Consider the following 24,176-nt stretch of genomic DNA (forward strand, 5'->3'; position numbering starts at 1 on the left):
GCTCCGCAGGTGAGAAGGGACGAGGCCGCAGGCGAAGGCCCCCGGGGACCCTTTCGCGCCGCGCGAAGGCCATGGAGGCGAAACAGGAGTAAAGACGACGCGCGCTGAGGCGAGGGCGCCGGCGGGAAGGCCGGCTCCGTCCCGCCCCGGCGCCGCCGCCCCGCCCCGGCCCCCGCCCCCGGCCTCTGTCACTAGGTGATGGTGCAGCCAAGATGGCGCCGGGCGCCGAGTGAGGGCGGGCGGAGGTAGCGGCTCCGCTCCCGGCCGTCTCCCCGGCCCGGGCCCGCGGCGGCGGAGGAGGGATGAGGCGGTTCCGCGGAGGCTGGTTGTCGTGAGGGGTGCGGGCCGGCCGGCCGGCCGGCAGGCAGGCACGCACCATGGCGGGGATCATCAAGAAGCAGATCCTGAAGCATCTCTCCAGGTCAGCACGGCGCCAGGGCGCCCCTGCGCGGGGGGAGCGGAGGCGAGGGGGAGGCTGCAGCTCTGCGCGCCGCTCTTACGGCGAGGAGAGGCCCCCCGTCCCCGGGGCCTGGCGCGGGGTGGCGGGACCGGGCTTCAGTCCGCGGAGGGTGGATCCGGGGCCGCCTTCTCGGGGTGACTGTTTTGAGGCAGAGGGGGCGGGCGGCTGTTTTTGCGGGGCTGTGCTGGGGTGACAGGCTTAAAAATGGCCATGAGCCCCCTCGCTCGACGCTGCGGGGAGCTCCCCCCCCGCCACATACACACCCCCGGCGGCGGCCGCCCCGAGGTGAGAAGGGGTCTCGGTCTGCCTGGCGCAAAAGGGAGTCCCTGAGCGTGTCACTGCTGGGGTTTCGGTTGCGCTGCCGCCGGGCAGACGGTGCCCCCCCCCCTCCGTGCCGCCCCCGCCCGGCGAATTGCGCCGTCCTCCCGCTCCCCGCGGCGGCGGCGCCGCTGGGGGAGGCGGCGGCGGCGTGTGACGGGCGCGCGGGGCAGGCGCGGCGGCGTCCCCGACGCGCGGCGGCGGCGCAACGGCCCCGGCCGTTGACAGGGCGCCTCGCGGCGCCAGCGGCCGCCTGGGCAAAGGGAGACCACGAGAAAGAAGGAAAGACAGGAAAAAAAAACAAAAAACAAAGAAGCAAAAAACCCCTTCCTAATTAAAACTTAGGAGGAAAAACCCTTGACAGTTCGTTTACGAGATGCGGCAGCCTGAGCTCTCGCGTGGTGCCAGGTGAGGGGCACGCGAAGGGTTAAAGGAACTTCTGCATTTTCTGAGTAACTTTGGTATCTAATGTGCCTTATGGTAAAAATAAGCACTACTGTAAAATGTCCTGGATGTGAACCACCTGATACAAACCTGTGTTTGAAAAATTAAGAGCTGTGGAAAGTACACAATGGTGACACCTGGTTAATGCATTTTTTTTTTTTAAAAAGCAACAGTTTAATCTCTTGCATTTTGTAAAGAAAGACTGAAGTACTTGCATATATGATCTGCCATAGTACCCCAGATTGTTATTCTTTGGGATTTACTTGTATAATTAAAAAATGTAATCTGAAATGTTGGTCCTTTATTACTATGCTTATTTTTTTCGAAATGTTTTATTCTGATTCTGTATGGTATTTCTGAAAGGCATTTGTTTTCATCAGTACTAATAAATGGTTCAGAGAAAACCAAACAAAATAAATGACAGATTGTCATTTGACAAGTCTATTGACAGTGTACAGAGATAACAAGATTCTCATTTCAAACCCTTTGCTGTCTGTCCCTAAAAGATTGGTGGTTACAATGTATGAAGCAATTGTAATATAATTTTTCTTTTCCACCTTTTTTGTGAGATTTTGTAGCTGGGAATGCTGGTACAGACATCTTGCTTTCATCTGAGTATAACTGAGCACTCTGAGAACAGAAATGGAATACTAAGATGTCGTCTATCTTGAGTCACTTTTCTAATAAGAAATGTGTGTGAAATCATGGACTTAATTGAAGGTCTGACTGATACTGGTCACTTCCTGTCAACTGACAGTGCTATTTAGAAAGCTTTATGAAAAGAGAAATGAACTTTAGTTTCTGTGCTACGGGTTAAGGTCTATAATGTGTCTAGTAACTGGGCAGGAGTAGCATCACCTGTTTTTATCTATTTTTTTAAATCAACAGCTGTATATATTAGAATTAACCACTTTTAAATGTTGATAACTGTTTGCCTTCTTGTGTTTTGTGATAATGCTATTCAACAATGCTAGATTAATTGTTACAAGTTTAGGGATTAAAAAAAAAAACTTATGGGATATCACTTACAATTTGTGATTTGCAGTTTGAAATTTAGGCTTGTGAGCCATCCTACATTTACATTACGACAGTATATTTGCTACCCAAAAAGTGGACTGACTCCTGATTATGGGTGTTCTTAATCACGTGACCAGATACTGTCTTTTCTCCCTGCAGAGCTGGTGTTTCATTGGTTGCAGAAGTTGGTTATACAGGAGATCAGAACTCAGGTGGTACAAGTACCTGAAAAATCTGGCAATTTTTAGGTGTCAAGGATTTGTTTATCAGCCCAAGTGATAGTGCTGTTCTTTATTTCTTGATTTCTTTTAATACACATTTTGTAAGAACCGTGGTTAAAGTAGTGTTTCACATGCTATTTTATTTCAATCTGCAGCCAAATACATAAGGAAGTTACTGCAATACTGAGAATGTTCAGGGGCACTTTCACTTCAGACTGTATTGCTGTATTGGTTCCTGTTCTGCAGTTCTCATAGTTCTTCTAGGCTGATGCCTGTTTGCCATCTCCAAGAAAGCTGCTATTAGTGGCAGGATTGAAATGTACTGGAGAAAGTCCACATATAATAAAGGAAGGGTGGAAAGAATTATTCACTCCTCTTGATTTACTTTCTTTTTATGTTTCCTCTCTTTTTACTCCTTTTCTGGTGATTATATTCCTCTTTATGTTTAAACAAAGCCAAATATAGTTTGTACCTCAAAGAACAAATAGAAAATATGATCTGGTACCTTCAGTTACAGAGAAGTACTTTCCTTTTTTTGATCACTGATTCAGCAATGTTTTCCGTGAAGAATGCTGCAATATCTGTTACCTGTGCATGTTAGCAATTTTCAGCATTCTTCTAGCTATCTAGATGCCATATACAGAAAATTATGCTCTTAATTTGTATGATTAAGTAGTGCAGCTTTCATTTAACAGTTTGCAGTGCTTTTACACAGAGTGATATGTACACTAGTGTTGTGAAGGAGACTTATTCTGCATTTGTTAGCTAGGGAAAACTTTTACTAAGGTGCAAGTCTTTAAGGTATGAAAACATGAAGAAGAGGGAGGACCCTAACTGCATTTTGGAACATTTTGGTACCTAAATTGCTGTGCTTTTTTTAACTTTTGTAAAAGGCTTTTCTTACTGACGTATTACAGCTTAAAAACAGTGAAGATACATAGAGCTCATTTGTTCTGTTTGTAAAAATCTAAGTCTTGTGTCAAGGGCTGGTGATGAGTTTTTAGTTTTTTTTTCTTGTAGTCTTTTAAAACCTTTAAAAATATAAGGTACATTCCTTATCTTCCACATATGTTGTTCTTGTCCAAGGCTATAGAAAAACATGGGGAGAAGGAAAGGGGGGAACAAAATACTTTTTTTTTTTTTCCTGTTATTCTCAAGATCGTGGTGCTTGGGGTAGCATATGAAACTCTATGGTGTCTGCTCAGTTGAAGAGATGAGTGTGTCTTTCAGAGGCTAGGTGCCTTGAATGATGCATAGGTGTTTGTCAGCTCCTTACTTGGTGTTAGGTCCTTTTTTTGCTAATGTGGATCTTGGAGTGTCTTTGTTTCATAGTATAGCTGCCCTAAAATGAAACCAATATACCCAAATAATGTCATTATCAATTACAAAGATAGGAATAAGATACAGTGCCTAGGAGTCTTCTGTGTAGTGCCAGGATCATTTACTTGTGTTGTTTCAGAATCTTCCTTAGTGATCTGAAACACATGTTGAATCTTCATGTGTGCAGTTGCATGGTTTTGTGAGTGAGAAATTTCTTGTTAAACAGCAGCTTTTCTTCCAAAATTTTCTGTGGACTGCTCTACCAGGATAAGCACAATACCCTTCTTAGTGTTACTTCTTTTTCTTTGGTTAGGCTTTGTAGACAAGTGTATAAACAATGTTTTTTACAGTAGTACTGTATATTGCATTATGTAAGACTGTATTGTGCATGTCCAAATTTGCATCTATGTGGAGTTGTCTAAGTGGCCCTACTGAATATGACACTCTTCAGTTTGTCAGTGATAATGCATACCTTCAACTTAAAAAAAATATTTTTTTGTTTGCATTTTATTTTATTTGCTATCTTCACACACACAAAAAAAGTAAGAAGTTTAAAGATGTTTAGTATGGCAGAAATCTGGATTATTTTCAGTTTGAGTGAAAAGCTGATGTTCTGCACAAACAGCTTTTAGACACTTCAACTCAAACCTTCTTTGCTTTTGCTTCCCTGAAGCAATAGATGTAAAAATACTAAGTTTTTATTAAAAGAAAATTGCAGTGTAGTTTGTGTGACAAAATATTTTACTTCATAATTGCAAAATCATTCTAAAATGCATATGAAAATTAGTTTTACAAAGAATAACATACGAATTGTATAATAGCAGCACTGAATATCAGGAATCAGCAGATTTTGCTGTAGACAGTGGTGTCATACACCTTCTGGTACAGCTTCACTGCTACGCATCCTACCTAAATATTTGACCTGCATATCACACTTTTTATACCACTAGGTAGGTATGTCTGTTGGTAAGGGATGTTCCCATCTCAAGCAATTTAACGTGACTCCTTTTAGAATCTACCAGTGCAAAAGAAGTTATTTATATGGTCAGAATGGACTAGTTTCTTCTTGTAACTAACCAAAGTCTGGATGACCTTTGAAACTTCCAGCTTCTACTTGTTCCAAAAGAAGTGGGGTTTTTGCTTATTTTCTCATTTTTGCGTATTCTACTTCTATGTCATTTTGGTTTTGTGAAAGTTATCCAATTCTAATAGTTCTGGAAATACAGCCAAAGATGACAAATGTGGGCAATTTTCCTCAAGTAAGCGTAAACAGGTTCTATGCTTGTACCAAACTTTTTACAGGATGTATTCTGTGTGACTGACTTTATGGGCTTGTGTAGTATGTGAAAAATTTCAAAACACAATGTAGGTGAAATAATAAATGCGCATGGAAGTGTGTTAGCATAACTGAGTTTATTGTAAACAAATGCTGCACCTAGTGAAAGAATGAGTGAAAAAGAATAGGTCAGTTAGTAAAGCAGAACTACTTGAGACTGCAGAGGAAAAGGAGGAGAAAGAACAGCGTAAAGTTTGATTGTAGTCCTGTATTTCTTAACTTCCTTCCTGTTTAAAATTCAGTACTTCTTGCATTTAAATGGAGATGTCATGCTAACAATTTCATCAATGTGAATGTGCTGGTAGTATTCTGATGAGCATTAAGAAATCAATAAATGGTTTTCAACCAAAATGGAAAGCTTTCACTTCTTTGTATTTCTATCAGTAGTTTCACATATTTTGATTGCATTTTAGACTTTTGTAGTAGAACATCTGCCAAAAAGCCAAACTGAAATTATTGCAATGCTTTACTTGATGTTTTATAAAGGTATTTTAGAAATAAAACAGCAATAAAACAGCAATAATATATTTGCTGGTAGAATTCTTGATCATTACGTTCATCACTATTAATAATCTTTTAATATATCTGTAAAATCTTGTAAGTGGCTCTTCAGAAAGTACTCTTAAGATTTCAGTGGCATTTGGGTTAATAAACTCGCAGAATTTAACTTTTAGTTTTTAGGTTGGTTTACATTATTTTTGCCTTTTTTTAATGTATTACAAATCTGAATGCTGATTCTGCAGAAATCTTATATGTACACTTAAGTTCTCTTGCAGTTTTGTAATGAAGTCAGACAAGTTTTGTGTATGCATATGATAAATTAATCAGTAGGATTTTAGTTGTATAGTATGTGGTCATGTGCTTTGAAGCATCTCTCTTGATAGTTTTATTGGGAAATAAGTTCCAGAATGAAAATGATATTGAAGATTACTTCCTATACAGGTAGCTTAGTGCAAAGAATTCTCAAGAAGAAAGTGTGTCTAAGTAAAACCTGTGAGGAATAAAACTGTCTTATGTTCAAATGATTATGGAATGAATAAAAATCAAAATATCAAATTTCAGAAAATATAATTGTGGGTTGTATTTTACACTGAGGAGTTTAAAAGTATGTATTAACTCAGAATAAGAGGGATTTTTTAAAGTATATTTTAATTTTTGCTTTCTTGTACAAGCAGACTGAGCAAAGGAAATCAGATAATTTCTGATGAAATATTAACAGAATTATAAAGGCTTACAGAAGATGATTTGTTTCACAGATTTTTGTCAAATCATGAGGGAAAAATTGCTAGCAAGTAATCACATTATGGATGCCTGGTGGTTGCTGGGGAACTCAGGTTTTTTGATCTGTAGCTCCAACAGCAGTTCCTTTATGCACCTGGTAATCCTGTGGATCTGGTGCTAGCTAGAGTTCAGATCTCTTCATTTGGAGATCAAATGTCATCTTTTTCTAAGAAGAAACAGAAGAGGAACATAAGAAGTGTAAGAGCTCCAACTCGGGCTGAGGCTTTCAGTGCTTCCAGGCTTCCTGGTGTGGAAATGAGTCTTGTGTGAAGCAGGTCCCCAGCACAAACTTTGTGGCGGTCCTGTCATGCAGCTTGAGAATATGAGAGCTTTTATCTTCTCAGACTAGTTGGCTTCTTCTGTTATTTGACTCCTGAGAAAGCAGCCTTGGGAGCCAGCTACCCAGGAATCTGGAAGTTACCTGGTTGCTTACTTCTGGAACAATTTTCATGTTGTAGCTGCTCCATGGCTGGGGATCTGAAGAACTTAGAAAAATAATCATCTGTGACTAGGCATCTGTAATTCAGATCTGTGATAAATTTCTTAAATGTATCCCAACAAAATACCTACAAAGGGCACTATCCAAATGCTAGGATTTTATTGTACCCAACAGGCTAGAAGAGTGGAATTAATTATATTTAGGCTGAGTCCTCTTTTCAAAGTAAGGACAGTTAACATAGTGTGGTTTTTTTTCTATTCATTTTTTATTTATTTTAAAATTATCACAGGGTTTGCTAATTTAAATATTCTATTTCTTTAATTTTTGAGAAGTTTAACGTCCTAAACTTATATCATGCAAAATCAGGCCATTAAAAATGTGCAGGTCTTCTAGCACTGCTAAAAATATAACAACAAATCCAAGAAATCGTGTTCCCTTACCTTTGTAGAGTCCTGTATCTTTAGCATGACTTCTGAACAGGTGTGGTTGAGACACTGAATGGGAACAAATAATGTAGGTTGAGAAATTTCAGGCTAGGCAAGACAAAAGTTATATCCTGTTTAAAATTATGCTAAGAGCCTCTTATGCTGCCTTTCTGGGATATCTTCTTCTCACATTCAAAATATACTTACTGCGTATCTCTGAAACCACTTAGTTAGCTAGATACTATAGGCTTTTTCTGCGTGATTGAAACTTTCTGTATAAGCTGTTCATGTAAACACAGTTGCAGTATTATAGCATCAGACAGCAATAGATATTCTCATGGCACTCTACCATTTTACATGGATCTATTTCCCTTTTGTTTATATAATGTTATAAAGTCTAACAAGCTGTTGTAACTGCAGTTGTCTGTAGCTAAAATCCTCTTACATTATTGTATCACTCCTTTTTCCCTTTGAACTTGATCCCTTGTGTGTCCCCTGTGTCCCATTCCCTGCAGCGATCCCTGCTGGCTGTGGTGGAGATTGGTTTGCTGTGAATATCCTTACTACCAAAATGCGTACCAGAAGCTTCTCAGAAACCGTGGCAACTGACCACTTGCTTTCACCAGGAATAGGGGCCTTTTGTCTGAATACCTTGCCCTCAGGTAACTTCCCCTCTCCCACCCTTGTAGATTAACTATAAGAGGTGGTATGCATTTATACAAATTTGGGACTGAAATGAGATCTATAAACTGTTAATTGGGTTTTCTCTCTCTTTCCTTTGTTTTTGTAATTTATAGTTCAGCAGAAAGTAAATGCTTGCTATGCGGGTTTTTTTTAAGTGCTAAATTAAATTTGCAAAACTGTTTTCTGAAGTAATCCAACAATCCACATTATAGACATAGCTTGCATGTGTAATTTCTGAATGTAATCTTTTAGGTGATTTCCCATACCTTCAGGTATTTGATATTTGTTATTTATCTTTTTTACCTATTTAATTCCTTTGTGTAACTTAATGTTTACTATCTCTGTATTGATAGGTATTGGAAGGATCAGTTCGTTCTCCAGCTAGTTTACATGATGGAATAGATGGTTACTTTTAAAAAAATTAAAGTGGATGTAACAATTAACTGTAATGTCTTACTGAAAAACCTCATTTTGTTGCAAAATCCAATCAGTTAGCATTAATAAGATATCTGCTAATGTCACATAAATAAGTGGTGCAGTTTCTAAAAAGCAGATATAGTGTCATGCTTTTGCACTGCACCTTTATTTCTTAATTTAAATTTATAAATTTATTTAGCATCAAGTGACATTTCCTTGCATTAGCTACAAGATGTTGTATTTTGAATGGAATGTATTAGTCCTCAAGTACAAGCCAGTTCTCAAAATGTGATTCTTAAAATTTGATCTCTTTATTTGTGCTACCTGCGATACAGATACTTGCATATACCTTGCCAGATGTGTTTTAGTATATTAGGAATTTGATGTTTTCTTCTACTCAATGTAAACATTAAGCTCTGCCATGTATAGGATTGTCACGTTTTAAAACAGATTTTATTTATTAGTCAATTCTATGCTTAGGTAAGTGGTACATGAAAAGACTTGTGGAACAGAGAAACTAATGTTGGTTCGTGTGAAGTTGTATCATAAATGAAACAGAAGTTTACTGAGCAATGTTTTACTTATAAGATGATTACTATTCATGCAATGTAAGCTCCTTGTTTTTGTCCATTGCTTGGCTATATCTGAGCATATCTGCCTCAGGACATGTAATTAGATAACAGCTATTGATGACAGCAGCTATTTCTGTTGGGTCTGTTTGTACTCAGAGAAGAACTAGTAAAGTTTTGCCAAATAGAAAGTAATTATATAATAATACACATGGGAAATTAATTTATTAGGGGTAAATTTATATACAGTAAAGTTAAGAGAGTTGGTAGGAATGTAACTATTTGAGAAAGTATGGGACGGGACTTTGAGTTAATGGATGAGCATATTAAGTTGAGAAGAACTGGGGTTTACTTTGCCTTTTGGAAGTCAGCTGCAGTAGGAGTCCACACTGAAGTCCCTTATGTGTAGTGATGAAATGGAAGCAACTATTTGGAAAACATCAGCAAAGCAGAGGTACTATTCAGGCACCCCGCCTCATAGGATGGGAGAAGTAAGGGAGATTGAGTAACATTGCACCAGACACCTTACAGAAGTATGGGCTGGTTGTTGGGTCAGGGTCCTACCTGGTGATCTGCCTGGCAGGGGAAAAAGGAAGACCCGGTTTTCAACTACGATAGGTCGAAATGCCTGATGAATATTAGATGGTTCAGGTCCTGTAGCCTGAGAGATCCCACCTGAGCTATATGGATGTAAGTAGTGTCATGGTCTTGTCTGGTGTGCTGTGACCCATGGCCAGCTGAGAACAGTAGACCTAGGCTGGGCATTCAGATATGGGAATGCCCTGTCCTGCTCCAGAGGGATGGCTTATGAGAATCTCCACAAGGTGGTGTGCAGCAGATCATGTTGGGCCTCACCACGTTGGGCATTCAGCGAGTCATACAGGGTTCTCAATCTTGTACTCAGCCACCAAATACACACCTGGCAATTCTGCAGAAGTTCAAAGTTCAATTAATAGAGCATGAGGTGTACTTGTGATGTGACCACATCATGCATGGTTAGTGCACACCTTGATGTCAGAGGGAAGAAGAAGGTACCAGTCTGGTATCACAGATAGTGACGGGTGTTCTTGAAAACTCTGCTGTTATATGCAGCTGCTGCTATTGGTATTGCTATCTCTGAGTCTCCTGTGATTCTCCATAGCTTGTAGCATTAAGGAATGGTAGCCCCTGCAGTTTATATACTGATAGGGACCACCCGGAAGGAAAGTGTGTCCAGCATGGATTACCAAATGCCGTACATGTTGTTGATATAATTGGCCTCTGGGTAAAGTCTGGAGGATGGCCTCTCAGACTGCCACAATTTTGCTCATCACAGTTTTGTGTACTAGTTACCCACCGGCTGCTAATAGTCACGGTGGTGCGATTTTACAGTGCTATGACATGTTCTGGTGTAGATTGTGAGGGTGCCACTGTCAGTTTTCTTTTAGTCCAGGAATATTAAAATTTATCCTCACAAATGTTTATTCTCTACCTAATGTACTGTGTGTATTCTTACCTTCAATAAAGAACTTGAAGTGCTTATGTGTCTGAAAGTGTGTCTGGTTAATCCTGCTGTGCTGTAGCAATAAGAGGAAAAAAAAAAGTGTTATTTTACAAACCCTGCCACATGAATGCATTAATTCTTTTTAAATTCTGTTAAGTTTTTGATTTTGGTACTGTATTTTATCCTGATGTTCCATGGTCCTTAAAATGTTGTTTAATGAGTGTTTCCTTCTATTGGTTTTAAATGTGTTCCCTTTTAGTTTCATGTATGTATTTGTTTTTACATTAGGATAAATGAGCACCCAATCAGTTTTTGTGCATTGTTCATTACTTTGTCATTAATGTTTCTTTTTATCCTCTTCATTTCTAAATTAGTTTTAATAATTCAGAAATTGATATAATATCCAAGATGAGGGCATGCTGTCATACTTTATGATGACATTTAGTACTACTTTCCATTCATTTTTTATATAGAGTAGTACTTTCACTTTTTTGTATCCCAGGCAGCTTTTTGTCAAATTGTATCTTCTGGTTTTATTTCCTAAAAATGTATGTTTTACTTAGAACCCCGTAATTTTTATGAATTATTTCTTCAAGTGTCCAGTACCTTGTATTGCCAATGAGTCAACTGCTGTTCAAAGCCATTAGTTGGTGTCTTAGGTTCCTCAGAGTCAGTTTACTTCAATGTTACTGTCAACTTTTACTTGTCTTAATTTGGTCTGTGGAGCTAAAACTCATCTACTCCAAATCTTACATAAAACATAGTTAATGCCTTCATGCTAGGTGAAATACTATTTTAATACACTGCATTAAAACTAGAACATCCCTAAGAAAGCGAGGATTCATTCAAAGGCTTCTGTTACTCCACAGTTCACCACCTTTTTCTGTAGCATTACTAAATATATTCAAATGTCTTTAGATTTTTACATATCCTTTTGACATATTAGATACTGTTGCTCTTGTGGTCTCCTGACAAGTTTCTAATAATGTAGAGCCCCTATTACATGGTTAATTTTTCTAGCACTTTTTGTGGTGGATGTCTTGGTCAACATTTTTTAAAGAACCAAGAAATGATATCAGCTGGCTAACTATAATCTTATTTCATATGTTTGAAGGATTAAAATAGACGACTTTTACGGGATTTGCATTTGTTTGTTCCTGGTCCATCACTTTCGTGCAAGCTTCTCATTGTTCTCATTCGATACAGGTCAATCACTTGTTGCATCTATAAAGTCTGTCTTCTTCAGATGACACCTTTGCTTAATGACAGTGAAATCTTTTTAATCCTGTGTGACTGTTTTAAATCTGTCCTATCCTTTCTCTTCTCTCCTTTCCCACTTGGATCAAAAAGGCAATGCTATTCAGAGCTCTTCTGAATGTCATTATGCTTAATGTTATTGGTATGTAGAGTTGTTTTTGTTCTAGGGAGTCTGTTGTCTTTTCTCCTCCTGGACTTGCTGTCATCTAAATGGACCTAAGCACCTTTGTCCTTTGGGCTTAACTATTGATGTGCTGCTATTGCAAAAGTATGGCAATGGTCCTGAACTGAGTATTTGCAGGTGAAGTTTTGTTCATGAGAGACTTTGATGTTGCTTCTGGCTACAGGAAATAAACACAGAGAGGAAATTATTATGTTCCTTGCAGCATGTTATTTGGTGTTTTCTTTTTTCTTTTTTCTTCTTTGTTTTTGGCTTGGTGAAAGGTGGGAGGAGCACTAATTAGGGAATTTTTCAGACCAGGTTGGCTGTTAAAAATCAGCTTTAATTTGTGGTATTACACCAGGTGAGAGGAACTCATTCATAGCAGTAGACACTCTGGTGATCCCAATTTTTTTTTTTCTGTGACAGTTTTGATGAATGGTTAGTTCATCTATCTTCAGTTTAAGTGTGAAATCTTAAAATTCCAAATGATACAATAAGCAGAATGATACTAGGCCTCCTTCTCTCTGTTCCCTAGAATCGTGGAAACATGTATCTTCCTCAGAACTACAATTAAGAAATGAGACTGTGTTTCTTGCCTCAGAAATTGTATGGAATTCCTTAGTGATCTAATAACTTGGTTCAGTCAGATGAAATTGGAAAAAAAAAGAGTCATCTTTATTTTCCATTCCTATTATTTTATTATTGACACGGTTGCCAGTTTTGTTAGGACACGCTGTCCTTTTCCAAAGCCTGTTTGTTTGAACCATTCCTCTTTTTTAAAGAGTTCTAGTTCATAACATGGAGATAAGCAAAAAAAATTGGCACATCTTAGATTTAATATTGTCTATCATGATCAGAGCATATACATAGGAACACCTCATTGAAGGAACTTTACTTAAAAAAGGGGTGGAGGGATATGGTAGAAGCAGCAGAATGGATTATATATTCAGTAGATGCGCAAAACATCTGAGAATCCCATTCGAAATGTGATCCAGGCTTTAATTATTTCTATATTAAATCCAGAGGTTGGAGTTTCAGTTGAACTTGACAAGGCATCTGGTATTCTCTTCAAACCTTTGTGGAATAGTAATCTAAACTTCATGTGATCAGTGGCATTTATTTTATAAAGCATAAGCTTGTGCTTTCAGAGTTTTCTCTTCTGTCCTCTCTGATGTTTTCTCTAGTTTTTCATCTTGACTGTCGAGCACTGTGGAGAACTCTGTTCAGAGCTCCAAGCCTGTGTTGTCAGAAACAAAACTCTAGATTATGCATCTTCTGTCAATTTTTATTTTTTTTTAAATATATCTCTGGAAGCTATTAATTCCGGTCCTAACAAAATATGATTATAACTTATTGCACCACATATGACTCTTATTACTGTGCTGTTATTGTGCAATCTTTTATACTTTTCACTAGCCACTTAATAAGTACTCTGCATATGAAAATTGAACTGTCTACCTGCATAATAATATTTAACATATATATGTGTGTGTGTACATATATATACACACACATACACACCACACACACGTGTGTGTATATATATGTGTGTGTGTGTGTGTGTGTGTGTGTATGTATGCCCAAGGGAGATAGGTCAAGTTGTTTGTGGTATGGATAACTTCCTATTTCCTGATTCTTGGATTTAAAGTCTCAAATATTTTATAGCGTTAATGTAGCTTGTAGAATTGAATATTGAACTGAATTGAAATTGACATTACAGATACAGTAATTCAAACCTCAGAATATATGCTTTGAGAAAGGAAGGGTGGTTTGTAAAATTTAATGCTTTAGTTTTGTGAAACTGAAACTAAATCAATGAAAACATTTTTGCCAGGAATATCTTGTGGTATTAGCAGACCAAGTATGTGCAGTCTCAGTGCAGTGATGTTTAACTGCAACAGCATGTTTAACTGCAACAACATAACAGAAAGCCTTGGTGAACTCAGATATGCCCTTTATTCTATTTCTGTTCCTCTTGCTCTTCCTTTCAACTTTCTCTATTGTCCTTCTTTATTTGATTTTTGTACTAAGTTATACGTGTTAACGCTTAGCCTGTTCCCTAGAAAAAGAATATTGGTCAGGAGTTCATGGGATGTTGCAAAGGGAAATGACCTTATTCTGTAGGCCTCTGCTCCCAGTTTGACACAGTTTTTAAGGAGTAACCAATTCACCCTAAGGAATGAACGCTAGAATGAAAAACAAATTACAAGTGTTTGTGTGTAGGGAAGGTATTTGCATGTGCCAAGTCAGAGACAAGAATGTATGCATATGACGAAGCTGGTTACAGTCTTAATTCCAAATAATAATATGGAGACCTCTTATTAGAAATAGAGAAATTTTAAATGGTTTTCCATGTGTTTACTATATCAAATATGATAAAGATTTCAAATTACTATGTACAAATTACTATACAAGATTTTCTACTAGCCTTATGAGAAGTACCTCTCTACATAGAAATTGTGTAAGTAATATCATAGCCTAGCAAGTTCTGAAAGTTCAAGCAATTGAGCATTCCACATCCAAGGGATATAATGGTTCTTTGAATACAGGGAAAATTTGTCAGCCTCAAAAGGCCTAATGTCTCCTTTTTAAACTTTGACTGACAATAAATATTTGAAAACATCTTCAAGGCACTGTTAACAGCAGAGTTTATTTTAGAAAAATATTAAAATGTGATTTAGCAATAAAATTAAAAAGTAATAATATTAAATTCCAGATTTTATCCGGGTAACAATTTTCTCAGTGATGGTTATGCCAACTCATAGCAAGTTCAGCACTGAATTAGAGGCACATCAACCTGTCTGTGGCACACATTCTCCCTGAGTCTCTGTTGACTCAATACAAAGCAGAAAGAAAAGTCAAAGCAGCATGGCTTGGTGCAGCATGTCCTGATTTGATGTACCATGGGATACTAGAACAATACAGTATGGAGAGATGTGTTATCCTAAGGGTATTTTTTTGAATTCAAAACGCCATTCTCTTTGTCCTTTGGCTTATCTTTTACTTTTGTCCATGAAGTTCTGAATTCTGTAAACTTCCATGGCTTTTGTCTCACTCCCAAACTAACTGGTACAATCACATTTTGTTTTTCAGGCTAGCTGCCCATATAGGCTGATTTCTAATTTTTTGTGTAAGTTAGAGGCCACCATGTAAAACTAAGGCATTTTCATTTTATTTGAGGTTGTATAAAAGGGTGCTAAAGCGCTGAAAATATCTTGAGAGAGAAACAAAACAAGTACATTCTGTAGAACAACTGAGGCTACAAGAAGCAGGGAATTAGCAGAGGAACTTGAAATGACTTGACATCCTCTGGGGAAAACTGGCTCTGGACAAAGCAGGTGGAAGATGTCGTGTGGTTGTCACATATTATGAAGTTACTGTGGGTTTTGGAAAAATGCCACTATCCTCCCCAGTATCCACTTATCAACCACATTCCCCCTGTGGAAGTGGAATGGAGAAATCTGCTACTAGAGGTGCCTAAACCTGAAATACTTGCTCACAACTCGCTTATTAATGTTTCTTTCTGTGACTCTTGAACTGGAAGGCGTCGTCCTGTACTCTTCTGCTGGTCTGTGCTGAATGAAGCAGCACTCAGAGCTCTCTTCCTTCTCCTGACTGCAGAAGAGGAGATGTAACAAACTCAAAGCAATGTTCTTGAAGAGTTAAAAAATGATGCAGGAAGGGGAGAAAAATGGCACCGCTTATTGAAATTGCTTTCCCTGTCCTTCTGCCCCTTCTTGGGAGGGACTGGCTCCTATTTTGGCTGTCTGAAGCATCAATCTTTTGCTGGGTATCAGAAATAACTCAGGATTGGCTTTGCTGTCTCTATTCTCCTCCTGAATAGTATTTTGGTGTCTTTGTCACTGTGAAGCTTGGAAACATTCCTGTGGATCCTCTGGCTTTCGCTGTGATGTGTCTGCAATTGAACCCAAACTGATTAGATTTGCCTCCAGGCTTGTGCGGCATAGCAATAGGGAATCCTGAAAGGAATTATTCCACAGAGCACCAAAGTCTCATGAGACCCTGAGCCTTGGCCTTATCCTGCTGCTTCATATCTCTTATCTGGGCACATTTTGCAGTCTTTGCAGTTCCCTGGAGCCAAGTTCTCCCAGTTTCCTCTCCCCACAGAGGTAGAAGGCTCCATACTGCCTTCCTGCTCCTGGGTGGAGGGTAATACGTGTGTGTGTGTGTGTGTGTGTGTGCGCGCAAGTGCATACTTACCCTGTGCATCAGTCTACATGGAAATTGCGTATACCAAATTTAAGTGGTTGGCATGAATTTTTGTATACAAAAGCTGGTGATGGAAAATACATAATGAAATTATGGTGTACATTTAAGTGGCAGAATATTTTGACATTTGTTATTTAAATGTGACTTAAGACTCACAAACTGGCATTATTTTAACATTGATCATTGTCTAGAAAATCTAGAGAGATAGCGATATTATGGTATGATTGAAAACATTTAATGGCCATTTTATTTTTCTAGAAATGAATTAGCTATGTCAGATGAAACTTCTCAGTATAAATTCTTAGATATGAGGCTTTGTTTTGCATTGACTGACAGGATTACTGCATGTTTTACTTAGGCAGGTTATTCAGCTTTTCTCAATGCTTTTTCTCTTTTATTCTTAAGAGATAAAAGGGACAAAAAAGGATGAATGGAAAAAGTTAAATATTTTAAGTCATTTATTCCCCTCTTCATGCTTCTAACTGGAACACTTAGAAGTGCATCAAATGTCAGGAAAATCTGTTTGTAGACAGCCTTATTTTAATATATTTGTAGTACTGAAATTATTAAAATGTATTATTTCTGATTCTAACAAAGCTCATTCCTGCTGGGTAGTTTATGCTTTTTAAGCAATAAAGAAACAACTGCAGCTCTTCTGTCGTAACCAGCTTGTTAGTATTATTTGCAAATACATCTTGAATAATTTAAGGATGACTTGGTATAGTCAAAAAGAAATTATTTAGAAATGAGTTTTTAACTGTGAACAAACTTCACCACCACTATCACTACCACCATAAGAATGTCTTAATCTTTTTGTAGAACTCCTCTTTATGATTAAACTGACAGATGATGAAATTCTGTAGGATTATGATATCTGACTGACTGTTTTATAGGAACCATAAAATAAGCGTTTTGGTTTTGTCAGGCTAGGCAAAAGGCGTTTCCAAAACTTACCACCACAAGAACACAATAGAAGTATTGGACTGAGAAAATGCCTGCCATATGCTTCGAGTTACAATTGGAGACTGTTAAGATGAAGAAGGCTTGCCAGCCTTTTCCCTCTTCTTTTGCTGTCCTTCCCCCATATATATTAACAAATACTTAAAACTTTGTATAGAAATTGGTCTCTTGAATGCGAAGGAAATACGTCTGAGTTGCATCTCCTAAGGACATTGCTTCAGAGCAATGTCCAGTCATTTTGGACAAATGGAGCACTTTGCTCTCTGCCTGGAGAATATCAGCATAGGGAGATTTCAGTGAGAAGAGTCCCAAAGCATAATGCAAATAGTCGTATTCTCTATCTGTGAAATTAAATCCTAATTTGTGAGCAGGAGCAAATTTCCATGGTAGAATGTAGGTGCTATTAATTAAAGCCTATTCTTAAGCTTGTAGTAGATTGGATATTGCAGTTGTTGATCTGAGGGTACCCATGATTTTGCCATGTTATCGTAAGGATGAGAACCACTTAACACAGTTACGTGTTCTGGTCTATTGTATCAGTAAATCACAGCACCTTTTAAGTATAGTGAAATTTATTGCATATGTTCTCTTCTGAATAATTACATTTTTTTTAGAGTTTGTGTATCATACTGACCTTTCAGATTTTCATCCTAGATACTAAATGCATGAGATTGCTGTGTACATGTAGTGTGTGTGTGTTTCTAATTTATGTTCTTTATTAAATTCTATGATTAAACCTGAATATTATAAATAAAACTTTTCTTTTTGAAATCTAAAGTGTAAATATAGATAGAAAAGTACTATGTAAAAGTAGTACCTTTTTGTTTCTTCTCTTAAGTGAATTCTCAGCCACTCCTGCTTGCTCCAAGAATGACAGTATATGTTGTAGGTTTGGGAGTGATTTTTTTTTTTTTTTTCTTTCCCCTCCTCCTTCCAAAACCTAGAGAAGCATGAAATGGATTCAATTCTGTCTTACAGATTATAAAATCAATACTTAACTACATTCTAATTAAAGATTCATTATTCAGGGTGATGGACAAACAAGAAGTACTATCTCATAATATATTTAATTCTGTGCATTTACTTGTAAATGGAGATGATTAGATGAAAGAAATTTAGAGGGACAAAGCACATGTGAAACACCATAGTACTATTTCTTTCTAGGGTGAAATTATACTCTAGTGTTTTTTTTTTTTTTTCTTTCTTTCTTTTTTTGCAGAACATTGCTGTAGTTAAATTGTCAGCTATGTGTGGGACAGCTCTGATTGCTTTATATGCATTTACTTAAGATGCATGTTTGCTTTTAGGTTCACCAAAAATCTGTCGCCTGACAAGATCAACCTGAGCACATTAAAAGGGGAAGGTCAGCTGACCAATTTAGAGTTGGATCAAGAAGTGCTTCAGAACATGCTGGATCTACCAACATGGCTTGCTATAAACAAGGTCTTTTGCAATAAAGCATCTATTAGGGTGAGCATTTTATTATGTTGGGATGGTAATTAACTAAAACTTTCCTTTTTCCCTTTTGTCTCTATGAAATTTCAAGCAGTATTGTATTATTAGAAATTGTGATGAATACTTAAAATTTCAGAGAGAAAAACAAAGATTTTATCAGCAATAATTGTGTCCTAATTTTTGTTTCTCATAGGGTGGGCAGAAACAATGAAAATGAGCAATTTTTTTCTCCTTTCTGAGTAAATTTCATCATGCACACTTTAAAATAGGGGTAGAGATAAAAGCTTGTCTTTACCCATGGTAATTACAGTCTCTTATAATTATTTAGTATGCTCTTTTGTATGTGTTATTTCTTCTCTTTCCCTTCTTTTTCTCTTGCTGTCCCTCTGGTTCCTTTCCCATCTCCAAAAATGTCTTTCAGAGGGATTTTGCTCTCCGTGGAAATGTGGAAACACTCTGCTTTTCTGATCCTTATGGCTGCTAAGAAATGAGGCAATGTACATTGTCTTCAATCCTAGATTATACTAGTGTAAGAGTAAGAAATGAAGCTATGGCTTGGGTTTTTTTGACTGAAGTTATGATCTGGTCTGGTCAAGGTTTGGCAGTTTGTTGTTGTTGGGTTTTTTTGGGAGATTGTCCTGGTTTTTCTGAATGCAGTGAACATTCTGAATGCGATGCTTTGTTACAGACATCCGGTTATTTATAGGCCAACAGTACAAATGTGGATTTTCTTTCCTTTTAAGGAAGGAATGTGGAAGACAGTGTTGCTTTTCTTAATGTTTGACAACTCAGTATTAAAGAGACAGATTCTGTTTTGTCTCTCTGTGTTTTCCTTTCAATGATATGTAGGTTCTGAAGTTAATTTTCTTTCAGGTGTTAAAAATAGTGTGTGTGCACAAGCTTATTATTCAATATTTTCAGATAAACTTGACATTTTGAAAGTAATATACTAATTTGAGTCCAGGAGTTGTAACTATACATAGCTAAAACACATTTTAAACAAGTACTTCATTTTACTTTACTTTAAAATAATGTTTTCTCTTGCAGATACCATGGACAAAATTGAAAACACATCCCATCTCTTTGGTGAGTTCTGAAACCAACTCCTAAATAGCTCTGTGTAGCAGAATTAATCTCAAATATTTATATAGTTCTCTTGAACTGACTTAGAAATAATTTAAACATTAACAGGCCTATACTAAGCTTCCTCTGTGTAGCAGCAGATCAAGATAAAATACCTTAAAGTTTCTGGTAGTTGGTTTATTTTTTACTATCTATGGCTTTGAGTCTAATCATCATAATGTTTGACTGTTAGATGATCTCTATCAGAAAAACAAGTTCTTCAATCATTATGTCGTATTTCAGCTTTACCTGACAGGTAGTTATTTGTCCAACTAGTGCTGTTACAAGTTCCTGCCTATCTTTTAGAACTATCATTTATCAGGCTTTTTGCATTCTACATCTATACCCTACCCATTCATCCCAGCTATAGCAGGTTTGACACAAGTCACATTTACAGTCACAAGTCACAGCCCAAGAATTCAGCTTGGATGTAAAAGATGTAAATAAGACTCAACCCAACTGGAATAAAGCTAATTCTTGTTTTTCTGTTTTATTTTGTTCTTTATTTTTAACAAGTATCCTAAGAAGTGTGGGAGCGCTGGAAGTAATTTGCTTGAGATTGATAAGCCTTCTTAATGATATTTTCATAAGAATAAAAGAATACTCTTTTAATTGTCATGCTTTCCAAACTCGCTATGAATACTTGAATGTGTAATTCCTTAGTTCTGAATCAGACTTGGAAAAATCTGTTGTTTTAAACCTTGAGGTATTTGATAGTGATCCCTTGCTTGTACCACTTTTTCCTCCTGACACACTGAGCTTAAAGTGTGGTAATGCTGAAGTGGGATGATGTAACCTCTTGACTGTATGATGTAACTGCCAAATTAGAAAATCAGTTTAAGCTGTGCTATTCTTAAGGATTTCATACTTCGACCTACAGTAGCAAGGCCTTACTGTTTGCTTAGCTTGTAGTGAACTTAGTAAGCAATCTTTGAGGCTAGAATAACTTAGAAGGTCACCTTTGTACTATAAAAGCTTTCTCTGAACCAGTGTTTTAAATGGAAATTGATATCAAAAGATCACTGTTTAATGGTTTAAGAGCCTTTGACTTCTAAAGGAAGGTGAATTTAAAGGATTAAATGTCCGACTTCAGCTTTTTATTACATCACTGAATTTCCACTATTTGGTGGGGCTATCTTTACAACTTGAAAGCTTGACTAGATTTTAAGTAACCTTATTTAGCTGGCATCCTCTATATGCATAACTTAGAAGGTAGCTAGAGCCTGGCTGTCTGGCAGGAGGTACATTTTCTTGGAAATGAGTAATTCTTTGTGTTTAAAAAAAAAAATAAAATCTGTTAACATAGTGGCAAATACTAAGTTATCTTTGCTTGTAATCAATCACTCTTTCTGTTTTTGCATGATAAACAGTATAATTTTGAGGAGGGCTGCTAGAAGTTTTTCTGCTATCAAAATACAAATAGTTACCAGTGAGGAAAGGAAGAAAGGATAGGCAGATCTGCATCCAGATGTTCTTAGTTAACTCTTATTTATATTACATGAATTCCTTAATAACAGAATCGCACAGAATGGTTGAGGTTGGAAAGAACCTCTGGAGATCATCCAGTCCAAACTCCTGCTGAAGCAGCGTCACCTAGAGCGTGTTGCACAGGACTGCATCCAGACGGCTTTTGAATATCTCTAAGGATGGAGACTCCACCACCTCTCTGGGCAACCTGTCTCAGTGTTCTGTTACCCTCACAGTAAAGAAGTTTTTCCCTGTGTTCAGATGGAACTTCCCATTGCCTCTTGTCCTGTCCCTGGACACCACTGAAAGGAGTCTGGAAATCGCTACCCTACTGTACTTTGCATTGCACTCATGTAGTGAAGGAAGCTCAGTGTTCCAAAAGTCTTAGTTTAATAAACCATAAAAGACTGGTCAAATATCCAAAAAATGACAGGATAACCAGAACAAATCACTGCTGCTTCCCCTGTGCTCTTCATAAACTAAGGGACTGGATTTTCTTTTTCTTTTTTTTTCTTTTTTCCCTTCTGTTTGCAAGGCAAGTTGTTCATTGAGACAGGTGAGCAAATCATTAACAAATGTCCAGATTTACTGTTAACAGCTAATGGTTCCCTTTGGGCATCATAATATGAAGTGTAAGAAAATATGGAGTAGGGAGTTTGTGAATTTCTAGGGAGCAGGCAGGGCATTTTATGGATCAGAGTAGCATAGAGAAATGTTTGTAGAGCAAGTGGATTACTGAGACAGACACAGTTAACATGGTATGATAACTGCAGTGGGTAGGGCAGGGTGGAATTGTGAAAAGTCTCAAGTTGAGGACAAAGTTCTTAGTGGTGTGGGGTTTTGGGGTTTTTTGGGTTTTTTTTTGCCTGACTGGGGAGGGAGTAAATGTCAGAGAGCTAGACAAGGAAGTAACATTAGCTGTTTTTTTGAATGAGCTTGGGATGGGACAAGATTGCAGAATTGTAAGCCTTAAATCAAGAGCCCTCCCAGCTTGCATTTTAAATTTAGATCACAAACATTTTAATGTCAGTAAGTTAGGAGATTCCTGGATTTACACAGCTCCAAGAATCTCAATCCCCCACAGCAGTGGAGTTGCCAGAGGGCTCTGTGCCGTCTGAAACGGTGCATCATAACACTGTAGAAGAAGGCTGGAAACTGGTCACTTCTTATAGGAGGGGAAAGGCTCTTACTCCTCCTGAAGACTTGCAGTTGAGGAACAGGTTTAGTGCCCTCCAGGATGAGGAGGAGATGGGCATGGCTGCCAGGGAAGTACCTGGGACAACAGACCCTGTGCCTTGCCGGAACGCCCAGAAAAAGCGGCGGGTGATTGTTGTGGGGGACTCCCTGCTGCAGGGGACGGAGGCATCTATCTGCCGACCTGACCTCATGTCTAGAGAGGTTTGTGGCCTGCCAGGGGCTCGTGTGAGAGATGTCATGCAAAGACTGCCTAGGCTCGTCCATTCTTCGGACTATTACCCACTGCTGCTCTTCCATGTGGGCGCCAATGACACCAAGGGCAAACTGGAGACCATCAAGCAGGATTTCAGAGCTCTGGGGATGGTGGTCAAGGGTCTGGGAGCCCAGGTCATCTTCTCCTCAATCCTGCCAGCGAGGGGGATGGATGAGAGGAGGAGGAGACGGACCTTCCAGGTTAACGACTGGCTGCACCGCTGGTGTTGGCAACAGGGTTTTGGTTTCTGCGACCATGGGACCCTGTTTGAAGATTGACAACTGATGGCAAGAGATGGGATCCACCTCACGAGGCGGGGCACGTGGGTCTTTGCCAACAGGTTGGCCAACCTGGTAAGGAGGGCTTTAAACTAGGAAAGACGGGGGAAGGGGAGAGTTATAGAGGCAGGGTAGTCAGCAAAACATGGCTCAAGTCAGGATGCCTCCAGCAGGTGCACGGAGCCGGGGAAGTGCATATGGGACATGACTATGAAGGATCCTCTTGCACCCCTCCTGGGAAACCTGCATGCTCGATCACCTCTCTGAAATGCCTGTATACCAATGCACACAGCATGGGGAATAAACAGGAAGAATTAGAGATCTGTGTACAGTCGCAGGGCTATGATCTCATTGCAGTTACAGAGACATGGTGGGATAGTTCGCATGACTGGAGTGCTGCCATGGATGGCTACGTGCTTTTTAGGAAAGACAGGCCAGGAAGGCGAGGTGGTGGAGTTGCTCTTTATGTGAGAGAGCAACTGGAATGTATTGAGCTGTGCCTAGGGGTGGATGAAGAGCAAGTCCAGAGCTTATGGGTAAGGATTAAAGGGCAGGCTAGCATGGGTGACACTGCTGTGGGTGTTTACTACAGGCCACCTGATCAGGAAGAGGAAGTCGATGAGGCCTTCTACAGACAGCTGGAAGTAGCCTCAGGATCCCAGGCCCTGGTTCTCATGGGGGACTTCAACCACCCCGATATCTGCTGGAAAGACAACACAGCTAGGCACAAACAGTCCTGGAGGTTCCTGCAGAGCATTGGTGACAACTTCTTGACACAGGTGGTGGAGGAACCAACAAGAAGAGGTGTGCTGCTGGACCTCATACTAATAAACAAAGAAGGACTGGTTGTAGATATGAAGGTTGGGGGCAGCCTTGGCTGTAGTGACCATGAGATGGTGGAGTTCAGGATGCTGCGAGGAGGAAGCAGGGCAAGAAGTAGGATCACAACCCTGGACTTCAGGAGAGCAAACTTTGGCCTCTTCAGGGACCTGCTTGGAGGAATCCCATGGGTTAGGGCCCTAGAAGGAAGGGGGGTCCACAGAGCTGGTTAATACTCAAGGATCACTTCCTCCAGGCTCAAGATCGGCGCATCCCTATGAGTAGGAAGTCAAGCAAAGGAGGCAGGAGACCTGTATGGATGAGCAAGGAGCTCCTGGCAAAACTCAACCAGAAGAAGGAAGTATACAGAAAGTGGAAAGGGGGACAGGCCACTTGGGAGGAATATAGGAACGTTGTTAGAGTATGCAGGGATGTGACGAGGAAGGCTAAGACCCGTTTGGAATTAAATCTGGCTAGAGATGTCAAGGACAGCAAGAAGGGCCTCTTCAAATACATCAGTAGCAAGAGGAAGACTAGGGAAAATGTGGGCCCTTTGCTGAA

At 39.0% G+C, this 24,176-nt stretch overlaps 1 protein-coding gene across 2 annotated transcripts in view; it reads left to right on the forward strand.

The window, feature by feature from the left end:
* Window positions 1-228: 228 nt before the first annotated feature.
* The window catches only part of BLTP3B (bridge-like lipid transfer protein family member 3B), a 67,556-nt gene continuing 43,608 nt past the window's right edge, over window positions 229-24,176 (forward strand). For both annotated transcript variants that reach the window (XM_067312043.1, XM_067312051.1), the window contains exons 1-3: window positions 229-421; window positions 18,332-18,494; window positions 19,527-19,565. In XM_067312043.1, the coding sequence (XP_067168144.1) occupies window positions 378-421; window positions 18,332-18,494; window positions 19,527-19,565 (246 nt within the window). In that variant the 5' untranslated portion in view covers window positions 229-377. The remainder of the gene's footprint in view (window positions 422-18,331; window positions 18,495-19,526; window positions 19,566-24,176) is intronic.

This window comes from Apteryx mantelli, chromosome 1 (assembly GCF_036417845.1).
Source record: "Apteryx mantelli isolate bAptMan1 chromosome 1, bAptMan1.hap1, whole genome shotgun sequence".
Classification (NCBI taxonomy): Eukaryota; Metazoa; Chordata; class Aves; order Apterygiformes; family Apterygidae; genus Apteryx; species Apteryx mantelli.